General features: G+C 43.8%; 1 protein-coding gene across 8 annotated transcripts in view; it reads right to left on the bottom strand.

Moving 5' to 3' along the window:
• The window catches only part of mark4 (microtubule affinity regulating kinase 4), a 59114-nt gene extending 44690 nt beyond the window's left edge, over positions 1-14424 (bottom strand). For all 8 annotated transcript variants that reach the window (XM_035384548.1, XM_035384549.1, XM_035384550.1 and 5 more), the window contains exon 1: positions 13356-14424. In XM_035384548.1, coding sequence (XP_035240439.1) covers positions 13356-13406 — 51 coding nt within the window. In that variant the 5' untranslated portion in view covers positions 13407-14424. The remainder of the gene's footprint in view (positions 1-13355) is intronic.
• Between the last annotated feature and the right edge of the window lie 470 nt (positions 14425-14894).

Here is a 14894-nt window from a genome sequence, read left to right as displayed (position 1 = left end):
TTTTACTGAATAAAATAATGACAAAGGGACTGGTGTCCTTCTGTCTTTCAGGTTCTTTCTTTCATGTCTGTTGTTACAGCAAAGTTAACTACGCAGGAGACTATTATTTCTCAGAGAAGGGAGAGATTACATCTGTTTGCAGCCTCACAGAGACGCTCTTCCAGTTTTCGGTAAAATAAAACATCTCGTGAATGCGACCGGTCTAATTTTAACCCCCACTAAGCAGGGAGCACCGCGCCCCAGACACACAATCGCTGCCTGACTTTCTCAGGTTTTTGTTCATTTCGTTCAAACGTTTCGTACGCCAGAGCAGGAAACGTAACCTTTAATTAGTGTCGGCAAAGCTGACCTTTGTGACACACATGTTGGTCAGAGGTGAAATATTTAAAAAAAAATAATACAAGTAAAAAAAAAAAAAACATTTAAATAGAAGGGAAAATAAAAAAGGGCAACTACAACTGCAGCCATTTTGAGTAAATAGTGCATCGCACAATGTTACCTTGTCATGAAGACCCACTGGCATTTTAACAAAAAAACGAAACTAATAATTAAGTTAAACGTTCATCCAAGACCCACCGTTCTAATCGGAGGTCCAATGGAATGGACGCTGTGATGCGTTTCTGAGCAGAACAGTGCAGACAAAGGTAACAGAAGGTGCTCTCCCAGAAGAACATGCTTTGAGGACCACGAATGCAGTATTTCTGTTCTTTTTATGTAAAGGCAAGTCTTCTTTCATGAGCTGCTTCTGTAACCTGTGCCAGCTAAGAACCACTGTAACAGCACGTTCGTGTCTATTCAAATCAAACCAAATGCAAAAATCAACAGATGTTTTTAAACTGGCCGGAAGACACAGTTTGCTTTCAAATGCTGACAGTTTAAAAAAAACGTATAAATAAATTTCAAAAATTTAGACGCTACTCCAGCTGAACTACATTCTACATTTTACTGCACCTTACTTGACTGTTTGCATTTTTTGTGGTGCTCTTGTGCTATTTTGTGTGTTTCTGACTGGTCACCCGAAGAAACAGCGGTTCACTGGTTAGCCCAAGCTTTAACACTGGGTATTCTCAAGCAAACCAAACCTGTGTGCAGCCCAACTAATATTAGCCACTGCACTGGAGCCCAGCCAAAATTCATTCTAATTGAAGAGAATTCGCCATTTTAATTGATTACACCACGTTTTGTTAAATGGCCACAGACTGTGGAATGCACATTTATGTGGTCTATTTTCAACCATTTTCTGCCATATCACTAAATATGGCCTCCAGTTCTTGCACAGAGGCTCGGTAGGAGGGGCTACGTCGAGTGTGACGGATGCATGAGTGGAGGCTGCTGCCATGACAACTCAGCTGTGAAGGAAATAGGGGGAAGAAGAAAAAAAAAAACTCAGATCCAAACAGCCTGAGGATTCAGGAGGTGAAGAAATCGCAGCAACGGGACGTGAGACACAGACACGAGGAAACAGCCAATAACCAATAACCCGTGTTCCAGTAGCGACAACAATTTCTCTCTCCTATCTCCCTCTCGCTCTCTCTGTCACTCTCTCTCTTTTTCACAGTCCCCCCCTCCCCCCCCACAGCTTCAGTCTCCTTCACACATAATACATTTTCACACCTCTCCCGGATGATATCGCAGGCTGCAACGCAGTCTAATGCGGGGCTTTTTGTTAAAAATATATGCATCTTTAAATGCCCCGTCCTAGCAGTCAAGCAGATGGAACATATTTGTCAAGAGGGCATCTTAACCGCACAATGCAATAACTGTCAGAACAATGACTTGGAGACTCACGAGAAGCGAAACCACAGCGGCAGCAGCAGTAGCCACGGTCTGTGGCGAGGCCAGGCCTTCACACGCCACCCTGAGAGCTGAGGCTGCTTTCAGACAACTGCTGAGTCAGTTTCCTGGTGCCAGTTTCCAAATGAAAAGGCTCAGGAGTGTACGTTTGCGGGCCGACCACTGGAGGAGGTCAAAATGGCCACTCCAGCGAGATCCAATTAACGGTGCAAACCCACCGGTAAAACCCACCCTTATAGATGCATCACGTTCACAGATCAAATATAATGCTCCCTGCTGCAATGCAACTGGCTTCTGCCCCAAAAAGGCACACATATACATGTGTGCGAGAATATGGACGTGTCTGTGTGGGTGTGCATGTGAGTGTGTGCCTGTGTGTGTGTGTGTGTGTGTGTGCGTGTGTATGGCATGTAGCTTACATGAGACTCCAGGGGTGGGAGGGGCTTTTACCCTCTGCTCACATGACTCTCAGTTCCCATCTCTGCCCAAAACAATGGGCCTTCCTTCCGGGACACATCCTGCATGACAGGGGGTCAGGGTTGCACCAGCCAGCCTAGCCTGCCTAGTTCCTTTTTCTGCATGCGTCTCTGCACTGTCTGCTTCCCGTAGTCACACTGGTCTTTTCACAGTTTCTAACTGTGACTTTACATGGAACATTCTCTTTAAACAACAGACAGCAGCGAGTCTGCTTACCATAGACGGCGCCAGCAGCAGCAGCCTAGAATGCTCCTCCAACTCTGCCAGATACAAAGGCCCGCGAATCCCGCCAGGTTTCCGTGGCGATGCATATCGGCGCTCAACATGGAAGTTTATCCCTTTAATTTCCTGCTCTGATGAATATGACATGCCTCTCCCCACAGGTTACCCTCATTATAAGATGAGTAATTTCCTGAAACAGCCAACTAAGCTGGCAATGCAATAAGGAAGATATCCTTATTGTCCTAATAAAAAAAAAAACGAAAACACATTTTGGGTTGGAACGAAGATATTTCTGTTTGTATATTCCCACTGGTGGTGACCTGGGACTTTATACAGAAAAATGCAGGGGATTCCCAACGCTTCTCGTTTTTCACCTTGACCTACGACCTCACACCTCTCCTCCAATGGCAGCCTCCAGGTTCATCTTGTGGCAGCCGGCGGTCCAAGCCCATCACCTAAATTAGCGCTTCACATTTCCTCCAAGTTGCGCTGACGTGGATAAATGAACACACGAGTGCGATGGGAAGTGTTCGGCTGACCGGCGGGCGTCGGCCGGGTCTGCTACCCCACCACAGGAGTACTGGCTGGCTTAGTGGTAGCAGAAGGCTGTCCCTCAAGAGCCGTATGGTTGCAACGCGCCCTGCAGTGGAACAGCTGAAACTAGCTCCAGAGAGGGGGCAACGGCAGAGGGGTTGGATGGAGTTGGCTCATGACACCGACACCCCAGTTTGATGGTCATGTTCTGGGCCGCGACCACGGAAAACTCCGCGCTGGTGAACCTCTACTGTACAAGCGTGACCGCACGGAGCCTCACTGCACTTTTCTCCCCAGTTTGGAATGCCCAATGGCGAGTTTGGGCCTGTCCCGCAGCGGCGGGTTCAGAAGGGAGGAGGACCAGGAATGCGCCTCCCCCGAAACACGCAGGATCTGCTGACTGCACCTTTTCCCCTCTGCGGTCTGCTGACTAACGTCCTGCAGCAGCTCCGCCGGAGGCCTGTGCAGCTGCTGATGGGAGATTGCACTGAGCAGACTGCCCAGAGGTGTCGCTGTTGAGCAGGGACCCCTCTCCAAATGAACCCTTCCCCAGGGGCAAAGCTATGGTCAATGCATGTGCAGTCTCATGAGAGTCCAGCACAGTTAAAGAAAAAAAAAAGTTTAGTATGTTTTGAGTGGAGAGGCAAAATCCAAATGTTAGCAATTTTGAATTTTTGAATGTTTCCACATTATGTTCTGCAACTCAGTAAACATGCTATTTCTGTCGTTTGAGGTGCACTGTGGGATGGTGCTTTTGCTGCGAGCGCATAAATAGAAGATATCCGCCGGTGATTTGAATACGGCCGACTCAGAGGGCTCTCCTGGCTCGATCCCACACAGAAAAGATGCTATTTGTAGCAGCAAACACGAACCCCTCACCGCCCCCTCCACCTCCTCACACAGGATGAGCCAGAAGACACGCCTACACTTTGAAAATCAGAACCTTTATCGTCCCGGTTGCATCACCGAGGAGAGGCTCCACAACCACACAAGCGGAAGAGCAAACGGCTCTCAGATACGGAGAAACTGGCCTGGGAGGCTCCTAGCGCAAACGTGCCACAGACTGACCGACAGGCAGGCAGCACTGAGTCCGTATCCGCAAAACATCCACGAGTGGCAGAGCTGATCTAGGATCAGGCTTCGCTGTCTATATCTCAACATTACCCATCATGAGGCAGAAGGCAAAACTGATCCCAGATCAGTGCTCCTCCTCTGAGTAGCTTCATTAATATGAGCCCTGTAAAAACTTTATCCTTTTCCAGGCTCTTCAATGAAGCTTCAAGGCTAGCAGATAATAAACGTAAGCTAAAGCAAGGCCATGCGTGAAAGTGCACTCAAATCACATACACCTTGCAGTGGCCACACGAACAGCAAAGTCAGCACCTGAATTGCATATCCTTGCAGCTGGTATAAGAACACAGTGACTTTTTGCACTTAGAACCAGCAACATGACGAATAGCTACTGTACTGCAAGATAATAATCTTTGAAGGGAGTGACATTTCAAAAAAAAATAAAACACACCATTGTTGTCTATCTATAACCATTATGACTGCTGAGGAAAGTCCAACAATTCAACAGGCAATTTGTCTGAAATCAACCTCAGACACATCACATTCAACATACACATCTCTTTATTTAAAATCCCTTTTATTGCGTTAGTTTTAAAGAATGATTTGGGATAAAAGTGCCCTTCCCGTCTGTCTGATACAGCACGCTGTATTATTTCCCAGAAAAGCCTGCAGGGAGAAAGCCGATTGGTCAGTTGGTTGGTATGGTGAAGCTCCAGGAGATACTGTACAATTTATTCTGGAAGCTGAAGCAGAGATCCCAGAACAGTTCCATATATGATATACTGAGCACACAAAAGTATGCATTATAGATTAAACAAGAAAAGAAATCTGTAAGTGAAATAATACCTTTACTCTACAAGTACAGTAATACTAAGTTACTTTCTAACACATATGCCCCCCTGCACATACACACACACACACACATGTATGCATGCATGCACATACTTCCTGCTCACACAAAAATTTATTGCACATGCACAAGCACACAAACTTAGTTTGGACGTGCACGCACACAGACGCACACACACACACACACACGCCACTCCCGCCGCACTGCACAGTCATTGGCCCGTGAACATTTCACTGTACGGCATATCTGCACCACTGCTTATTTAGGTTGCTGTATCTGTGGCCGTGCTGGTTCTGCCTCGTCCCCTGGTGTGTTCAGCGGCACAGCACACTGAAACGGCCCAATCACGCTTCCTCTGGGTGCCAGAGCCTTCCACATGAGTCCACTCAGGCCCTCAGACCTTCACGAGTGCCTTTTTTAAACAGGCATCTATCTGGACGCCTGGGCCAGTAAATACTGCACACAGAGGACCGCTCCGGTGGATTCGTATTTCCCGCCATGTTTAATGGACAGAGCTGAGCCCAGTGGGCACTGTGGAACAATGAATGCTTTACTTTCAGCTCAACCTTGTTTTTCCACAGACCTGAATTGATTCTTTAAAAAAATAAATAAAAATGAGGTGGCATGTGAAATGACGATCAACTTGACCCAGGTCTCATGTTCCTGGTCTCATGTTTGGATCGAAATGCCAGCGGCAGCCACACAAAACAAGCCCCTGTTGTTGTTTCCATGTTTTATTTTGGAGTCTTCCTTTCCGTTCACTCTCCACTCTGGTTGGCTGCTGACAATGCTGCTTACATAACTGATCATTGATCAATCGGTTGAGCCAGTAGGCCCATATTAGTTGGTTCAGCTGTTACAATCCATTGCTAGCACAGGTAATGGTTGACCTAGGCTGAACTTTGGGTTAGGTCCGCAACAACTGTTATATAAATGTCTCCTAACCCAAATATCTGGTACACTTATTTGATTGTTGTCTCCATTCCAGACTCTCGGGACTCATCTACACACACTACAGATGGACTTCTTCCTCAGTAAAGAGGAAATATCTGAGAGACATGACACCACTCCCACATAGCAGGGTGACCGAGCAGAAGGGGAAAGTCACATGACAACAGAAGAGTTGGTGTAGAAAACACCACTGACTATGATGATAAGAATTTTATTATTTAAAAAAAATAAATTTAGCCATTGATGTAGAAGCCTACATTTAGGCTACATGTAGCTACTGGACAGTAAGAGTGCATATTGGGATTTTGTGATCAGAGGATGCTGAGTATGGCTGGACTGGGTTGAGTAGCACTGGACTGAGAGGAGCCAAAAGTGAACTGTTGAGAAAGAAGAATGCAGAACACACTGCATATATCACCCACACCCTTAAACACAGCGAATGGGACTGGAATACATGAATGTATAAAGAGGCTCATTTATCAAAGCCCACCTCACCTCCCCTATCAGGCCACTGACTCATTATCAATAGAAACAAAGCAGGCAAGGCCTCAACTCTGCCCCTCGGCACAGGCTGGAGTGACCTGGATCTCCACACAAGCCGTCTTCACGTTTAGCAACTCTGAAATTGCTTTGCATTCCCACCCTCTCCCCAAAATCCTCAGATCTCAGACGTCAATCCATCTGTGTTTTGATGAGCAACGAAAGTGACCCGCCACTTTGTAGGGAACGGTGTACGCGTTTTTGCTAAATTTCCAGCGTGAAATGCAGAGTCCGTCCTGCTTAAATTGCATAAATGCCATACCAGCAGAGCCTCCATTCATGCTTGACACTCATAAGGCAGGGGATATCCATTGTACCTCCAACACCTGCTCTAGGACACATTCAGTGATTTTTTTCCTCTCAGTTTGACATTCCTGGTCACTTGCTTGCGTCACAGCGAGATAAGCAGTTTAGATAATCTGAGGCAGGGCCCTCCTGTATTTGACGTGCTTCCTGTTGTGCTCCTGTCACCAGAATACGCCATCTCGTTTGGAGACTGGGTTGGGGGGGGGGGGGGGTCTGTGGGGTCCCTGTGAGGTCACGAGCGGTCGGCCCCATCCCGCCCGCCCGGCAGTGGCAGGAGGCTTGGGGGCAGGCCCCCGGAAGACGGGCGGCACCATGGGAAATGGTAATCGGAAGGGGAAGAGGACCATGGGTGGCTCCACCCATGTGCAATCTGGATTTCCTGTGAATCCGGTGTGAGGGTTTATCTGCTGCCGATAGTTAAAGAGAGTGACCCTGGTTGGTCTTCAGTTGAGGCTGGGAGTTGCTGTTTGAGTGTGATGTCTTTTTTTTGTGGATGGAGCACCACAGAACCCCAACTACGATTAAGAACCACAGAGAGTTGTTCTCTTAAATATTGCTAGCCGTTCACTCACAGATTTGGTCTGCATGATACAGTACTGGGCATGTCTAATTGCAGAAAGAAATAACGAAAAAAATGTCCCAAGTAAGGTTTTTAGTAATGTACAAAGTGCAAACAGATGGCAGAAGCACACACAGAATATACTTACACAGTACAGCACTTGCTGAACATGTCTACACAAACACAGGTGTAATGATGAGAAAAGGTTTTCTGATTATGAATGCAATATGAGTGATGCATGTCGTGACCCTGCCATTATAATCATAAATAAACAAAGTCAGTTGTGTCCATTTACTAAGGTCACTGACACAAAACAATCCCTGTGCTCGAGGGAAATATTTTTGCCCATGCAACCTCATTCAACTGTTTGCTTTATGGTTGTTCTGTGTAAAAATCAGATCCGTTCTAACACAACCCTCAAATTTTCCGCAAAATTTGAACCTACATTTCTTCCTGTTCGGATAACGACCAAGGCACAATTCCACATTGTTATGTTCATTTAGTCATTTTTTTCCTTAAATCCAGGCTTTCTTTAACACATCTTGGTGTTTCGCCTTACTATCCTGAATGACAACCCTCTGGTCCATCAAACAAAGAGTCAAATTTGTAATAATTCTACTTCCGAATATTGGAAAAATCCACGATACAAACATTTAACTCAGTTCAAATGGACACTGTGATTATATTCCATGCAAAGAGATTTAAAATGACAAGATGGTGCCTGCTCTGCGCATGCAAATCAAACAGCTGACCAGAAAATGGCATGAATAACAATTCCAATTCAGTGAATCTCAAATATTATGTAAGACACAAATGTGGAGCTCTGCCTGTGGTTACACCACAACGGGAAAAATGCGCATACCAACTCCGAAGAAAATCAGAGCGAAAATAAGTCTGATTTCAAATGGTATCTGCCCATAAGCCATTATTTTTTATTTGTTTACAGTACATTCTCTGCTCTACCTTGTGTATAAATACACCACAGACTATACAATTAATACATTGTACTACTTTGTTTGTATTACTACCTTAATAGTACAGCATTTATTTCTGAAAGTCTATGCCACGTATGATAATTACAGCTGGGTAACACGCAAACACACTCTCTATTAATAAGACCCTGCTATTAAATTGTCCCTTGTGAGGCAAAGTTCCACTGAACTCAAACGAATTGCATCGGGCTTGGTCTCCGTCTGAAATGGAATCTTAGCGGGAACGGCCGTTTCTCATCGGCCAGAGCCGCACTGGCTGTCCCGTGTCTATCAGCTACAACGGGCCGTTTCTGTGAGTCACAGAAGCAAGCACACCGTTCCTTCACAAAGCTCTATCTCTCTCGCCATTTCACATTCGGTTGCGTCAAGCCAGATACAATGATAAACAAATCCTAAATATTTTTTTTTCATTTATATCCAGGTTAGTTTCAGAAGGAGAAAAAGATACAGCATTTGAAGGAGGCCAAGCACCAAAAAATACAAAACATTTTAAAAGACAGGGTGCAGGCGTTATGGTGGGACACATTATTCAGGACACGGGGAGTAGAGAGGGCCTGATGAGGAAAGGCATTGATCCTGCCGAACAGGCACACAAGGCCACATTCCCCCTGGGACTGCCAAACCAATCCGACGAGAGGAGCAGGCCTTTTCAGACGCATCCTGATCGGCCTTTGAGAGACTTCTAACAGATAGCAGCGCACGGTCGATATGGCTATGCAAATGTCACAATCTGGGCGATTGCATCCTGTGGGTGCTCAGTGTGAGCGTGTGCGTGCGCGCGTGCGCACACGCCGACAGGATTTAAATTCCTGTTTTTGCTAACTCTAAGGACTGCGTGTTCCCCAGCTGTGGGTGATCAATTGTCACAAGCGACTATATGCTAATCCCATGCTACACATTGCATGCTAACAGTTCAGCATCATATCTTCTCTTCAATTTAAGATGAATGCCAAAACAATTCTTTAAAAAAAATAATAAAAAAACAACAAAAAAAACAACAGAATAAAAAATCCTGACTCAAGCAAGCCTTCGGCAGCAGTACAGGGTAAGCGTGGTCTTTGTGCGATGTAGACGGACGCTGCCAGTACAATACACCAGCATGTGACCCATCTCGTCACCGCGCATCTGCAGGCTGTCGGACCCAACTCCATGGAGAAATCCAATACACCTGACTGGTATCATTTTAATTACACGCATGTCAACGCCATCTGTGGGGACCTGGGCAGGCGAGCACTGAAATATGCAGGAGCTCAGCAGCGTTGGCTTTCGTGTTTGCACCACCTCCTCACTCAGAGCACTGCACCGGGGGTGCAAGCAGCGTGCTAAAGGAGAGAAATATCAAGTACCCAAAAGCGCATCTGCGCTGACAAACTGTTAATTTAGGCTCCGGCCCCAGCTCCTTGCGCCGCCGCCGCCGCCACAATTAAACAGCCGCGGGGGCGAATGCAGCGAGTGGACGCTTCCAGTGGTCCAATCACAGGAGAGACCAACACGCTGCATAAAGGCACGCCTTTCAACTCATTTTTATCATTTTCTTTCTTTTACATTCTGTCCATTTTTCAGACCTCGGGATATGAAACACTTTGACACTCCCATTTATATGTAGTGACACGAAAATAGAGATAATAATAATATATTGAGATATGCTACGCAATTTTCTATTTCTTCAATTGCGGTGGCACCATAGATTTACTGGTTAATACTAAGGAGAGGGCGTAGGTTCAACCTCAGTGACACCGCTGACTGGCTGGTTAATACTAATGAGAGTGTGAGGGTGCAACCTCAGTGGCACCACTGATTTACTGGTTAATATTGATGGGAGAGTGAAGGTTCAATCTGAATGACAACACTGATTCACTGGTTAGTACTAATAGGAGAGTGAAGGTTCATGAAACCAATTATGGGTGGAGCTACCACGTGCAGCCAATAGCAGACTGGTTTAGAAGACAGTGAATATCGCTGGTTTAAAACAGTGAGTCACTGAAACAAACATAACTCCACCCATTACGGATTTCATGATGTCTCACTGTCAACTCTTCCAGGTGATAGCTTCCATTTCATTATGCTTTGTCAACTGTTCTGATAATTAGGAATGGATAATTAGGAATGGATTCTGCTTTTTCAGAAATGTATTCTGTATCTGAAATCTACTACGTGTCTCTATAGTTCCTCTATTTGAACACATATAACAGGTAATTGGTCATGATTAACCATTTATTAGGCCTAAACCAATCATAATGAGTCTGGCAGAAGTAATGGCAGTAGACTGTTCAATCAATCGAACACATTTTCTCCTTGCAAACCACCTTTTGGCATTCCAGATTCCAGATTCCCCATAAAACTGTAGACAGGACTGAGCTGATAATTTTGATTAAATAAAAAAGTTTAATGAGAAATATTTAGAAATGTGACTTGACAACATTAATTTGACACAAATTAAATTAATTTAGTAATTAAATCAACAGTTATCCTATAACAGACATACCACAATAAGCCACAACCTTCTAGAGTATTTCAGCAGGAATATGCTCATATTTTACTGGTAGACAATTTATTACTGACTTATTATCATAAATAATAATATGAATGGATAAATACTTGTCATTAGTCTTGAGCTTTACTCTGTGAATCAATACACACAATTCAGTGTTATCAATCATTAAAAGAGATGATTTGGGTAATTCAATGGGATGATTGTTAATGATTGCTTAAAAGGTGGCTTCTGAAGGAGCTGTATCAGCATCCTGCCAGGGGAGGATTGAATTACAGTCTGCGAAACCCGGACACTGAAATTGCAGGGCCCTATAACGCATGGGAGATAGGGGTAAGTAGGAATATCAACTAACGTTTAACTCCTTTCTCCTGGCAGCTAGACTGAAGTCTCATGTGGTAATCATCACAATATTCAACGTACCTAAAGCCAAAATAAGAATACATAAAAAGGTAAACGTTTTAGGATTTTCCTGTGGATTCCATAAATTATATTATATTTAACATGGATGACATTTAACATATTTGACAATGTTCTGGTCAGTTCATTTCTTGAAGCCCAGCTGCCAGTGTTAATTTGGGAACTAGCAGGTATGTTAATAAATTCATTATTTTGTTGTAACATTCATTCTTCTTTATTTTACACAACTCGGGCTTTATAACAAACTGACACTGCATACACAACATCTTTATAGTATATGTATAAGTATACGATAAAATGTGACAAAAAAACACACTCATCAAACATTTGTTTGCAGTCATTAACGCAACGATGAGTCAATGATATACTAAGACGAGAAATGCGCGATGCGGAGGCAACGTTTTATTAGTATGAAAAAACAATGTTATTTTCATGCTTGAGGACATTGTGTACAAGGCCTACCTAGGCGGTCTCACTTGGACTGCTACACAGACTGTGTACAGGTAAAAAAAGATCCTACCCAAGACGTGAGGTATTAAAGGTTATCTCAGAGTAAACCGATCATAAAGGCTTCCGTGGGGTCTCTGTGTAGTGTCTTTCCAGAAAAACAATGGAAAACACATATCATTCATCCAAAGCGTACGTCTACGCCCCCTCCTCAGCCTTCCGCTGACAATCCCTGAACGAGGGAACGGGGATGACCACGCGACCAAAAGTACTGTCATCTAAAGGCATATCTGAAAAACACAGGGGCCTTCACAAATGGCCTACATCTCTCTCCGTTCGGTAAATGTTTTCTGCGATACTAAACGCACCGCCCGTTTCATTATCCGAACCTAATCTTACATAGGGTGCACACATAACCTACTGCAAGATGTAGATGTCTCCCTTCGCTGTCACGTGTCCCGGACCAAACCTCGGCCATAGTAACAGAATTGCTTCGAAATGGGAGTGGCTGTTCTTTTTTTCCCTTAACGCGAGTATTAGCTACCATGGAATGCTAGATTATTAGAACCGCGTACCAAAATGTATCTGATGGATAGTATTTCAGTTTAACAACGAGCTGAATCTTAACGAGTAGTTTTATAACATTAGTATTATATTACTATTAGATCAATAGTTGTATAAATATTGTTTTAAAATAAACGCGTGTATGCGGTTATTAGCTATATACGCTGTTTCGTAAAAGATTATGCCAATGCGCGTCCACACGATTGGCTAGCGTTCACAGATCATAATGTGATTACTGGAATTAGCCACAGCAACTGAAATTGGCGTTTTTTGTTGTTACCTTGCAGTTTTCATCTTATCTCAGCTCGCCAAATGGGGAAGAAAATACAGATACCTAAACCCTGATATAAGGGCCTACACGAAAATGCCATTCTCTCATTTTTAAGGGCGGATCTTGAACTGCATCAATAATATAACACAAGAACATGCATACTTCTAGCGGATGACATAGCAATAATGTTTATCTACATTACAAAATAAATTCAATTCTCAATAACACGCCACCACTTTGCTAGCAAGCTAATGCTAAAGTCAAACAAATGCCCTCTAATAACCTCTCCAAAATTTTGTAAAATGTTGTGACATACATCAGCAACACAACGACATAACTGAATATATCCGACTAAATGTAACTAAACGCCAACTAGATTGCTACCATATTTAGCTTGTTCTATAGCATTACTGAGTAGCTACTGCTAGCTAGATACATTTGTACATGCAGCATCATGCTGAGCATGTAGCTGGAACAAATGAATGTGCCAACTGAATCGTTTTAAAAACGAAGGGTTGCAAGACAGTGTCTTTGAGCTGTAGCTACATATGCTCCTTGCGGTAATTAAACCATCATAGCAATCGACCTTCATGTGCAAGCGTGCACACCTAGCTAACCATTGCTACACTATCCGATGCTTACAGCTTGCTACCCTTATTTTACCCGCAGTGCATCCATAGCGCATTCACAGCCAATACCACATCCCTGTCATATGCTGTTTTGTGACAGCCTCCTGCAAGAAAACACAATATTACAGTACAATGTATGACACACTGTAAGGTATTATCGCGTGCTACCGGCGAGATGTGATCGGTTAGCTAGCTAAGGTTTACACATAATCTGCAGAGTAATGTCATTTTACTTACGTGGTCCGAGTTCCGTTCATTCCCAGACGGTAGTGCTGAGCGAGAAGACATTGTCCCTGAGTGTCCCTACTTTTAGAACTATAAATGATTTGTGTTTATATATATATATTTACAGAATTATATCCAACTGAAAATAACAGTCGACATTGGCCGCTCCGCAGCCGAGCCAGTGTTCCAAGGCAATCAATGCCTTATCCCGCCGGCGAATCCGTGTAGGAGAGTCGAATCCTCTCTCTGCTCGTCGCAGCAGGGACTGGTATCCTCAGACGATCCGCATTTTCAGTGATAAAATACGACAGCAGCAGCAAACGACAAAACAAGATAAGTTCTAACAGTCGACTAAGATTCGTTCATGTTTGGCCAGAATCCACTGTATATAAGCGAATGTCAATACTGTGCATCATTTTGGCATAAAAACAAGCACGACCAATTTCGCCTCCGTTTATCACATAGCCAGCTACCTAGGCAGCCATCCGAAATAAGATTGGCCGAAATACTTAATGTCCTTGATTCAATCGCTCAATCGGTCTGGCTATCAACCTGCGTTGAAAAACCAGCCAGCTTGCTGAAAGGCAAAAATCGACAAATAGCTTGCTAGATAATAAAAAACGAATTAACGGGAACGAAAGACTGAGACTCAGCTCACGCTATGCTAAAAATTAAATCTCCCCGTAGAAAAACACATTGATGAAATATTTATCGGTATACACCTTGTTTTCCGTAAAATAAATAAATAAATAAATACAAAACAGCGGCTTATCTCTAGCTTGGTATATTTAAAAACGGAAAACATGTGCTAGCTACCTAGCCAATAGCAACAACGAAGCTAGCCTCTGGTTTGGGATAAACAAACATCTCCGTTTCAAAACGCACCCCCATAAGGGGTAGCTATTTTGTTAAGAAACAGCCGTCCCCCACCCCCAAAAATATCTTAATAAGAACAGTTCAGTTAAAAAATCTACATCCCGAAATCGTATGACACTTAGGAGAAGGAAGGACGTCAGGAGAAAGAATAGGCACGGCTGCAGTGGACGCTCACACACCCTTCCCCCATTTTCTTAAAGAGACAATCCCTTCATTCATTCATCTGCACCAGCGCTGCTGCGAGCCACACGTACAGTTGGCATTAGATACATCCTGCCAAACGTTCTGCATCATTCAGCCACTGCAGTTTGCTCTCTTCTCCAATGTTAAGATATTTTCCATTATCTTAAAATGTGAAACTAGTCACTAGTTTTGGAAAACTCAATGAAATCACAACAAATTACAACAACAGATTTTGCAGTTCTATACATATTTTGTGTATGCAGTTGTTACGTATGAACTAAAGTAACAGGTTAAACCTGTGATTGCACGGTGCCCGCTGAAGGTAGGTTAAGTTGTTGCAGTAAATGAATGAATAAAGGAATTCATTTTCATAAAACAGACTGTGTCCTTAATGTGAAATGGCTGCAACACAGTCTACGTTTTCATTACTAACAACGTTTAATAAATGAAAGCTTTTTTACACACAAAAAAGTTGTGACTTGATGAACAAGG

This window comes from Anguilla anguilla, chromosome 12, assembly GCF_013347855.1.
Source record: "Anguilla anguilla isolate fAngAng1 chromosome 12, fAngAng1.pri, whole genome shotgun sequence".
Lineage (NCBI taxonomy): Eukaryota > Metazoa > Chordata > Actinopteri > Anguilliformes > Anguillidae > Anguilla > Anguilla anguilla.
Note: the sequence above shows the minus strand (reverse complement) of the source record. Positions and strands in the feature narration are given on the sequence as shown.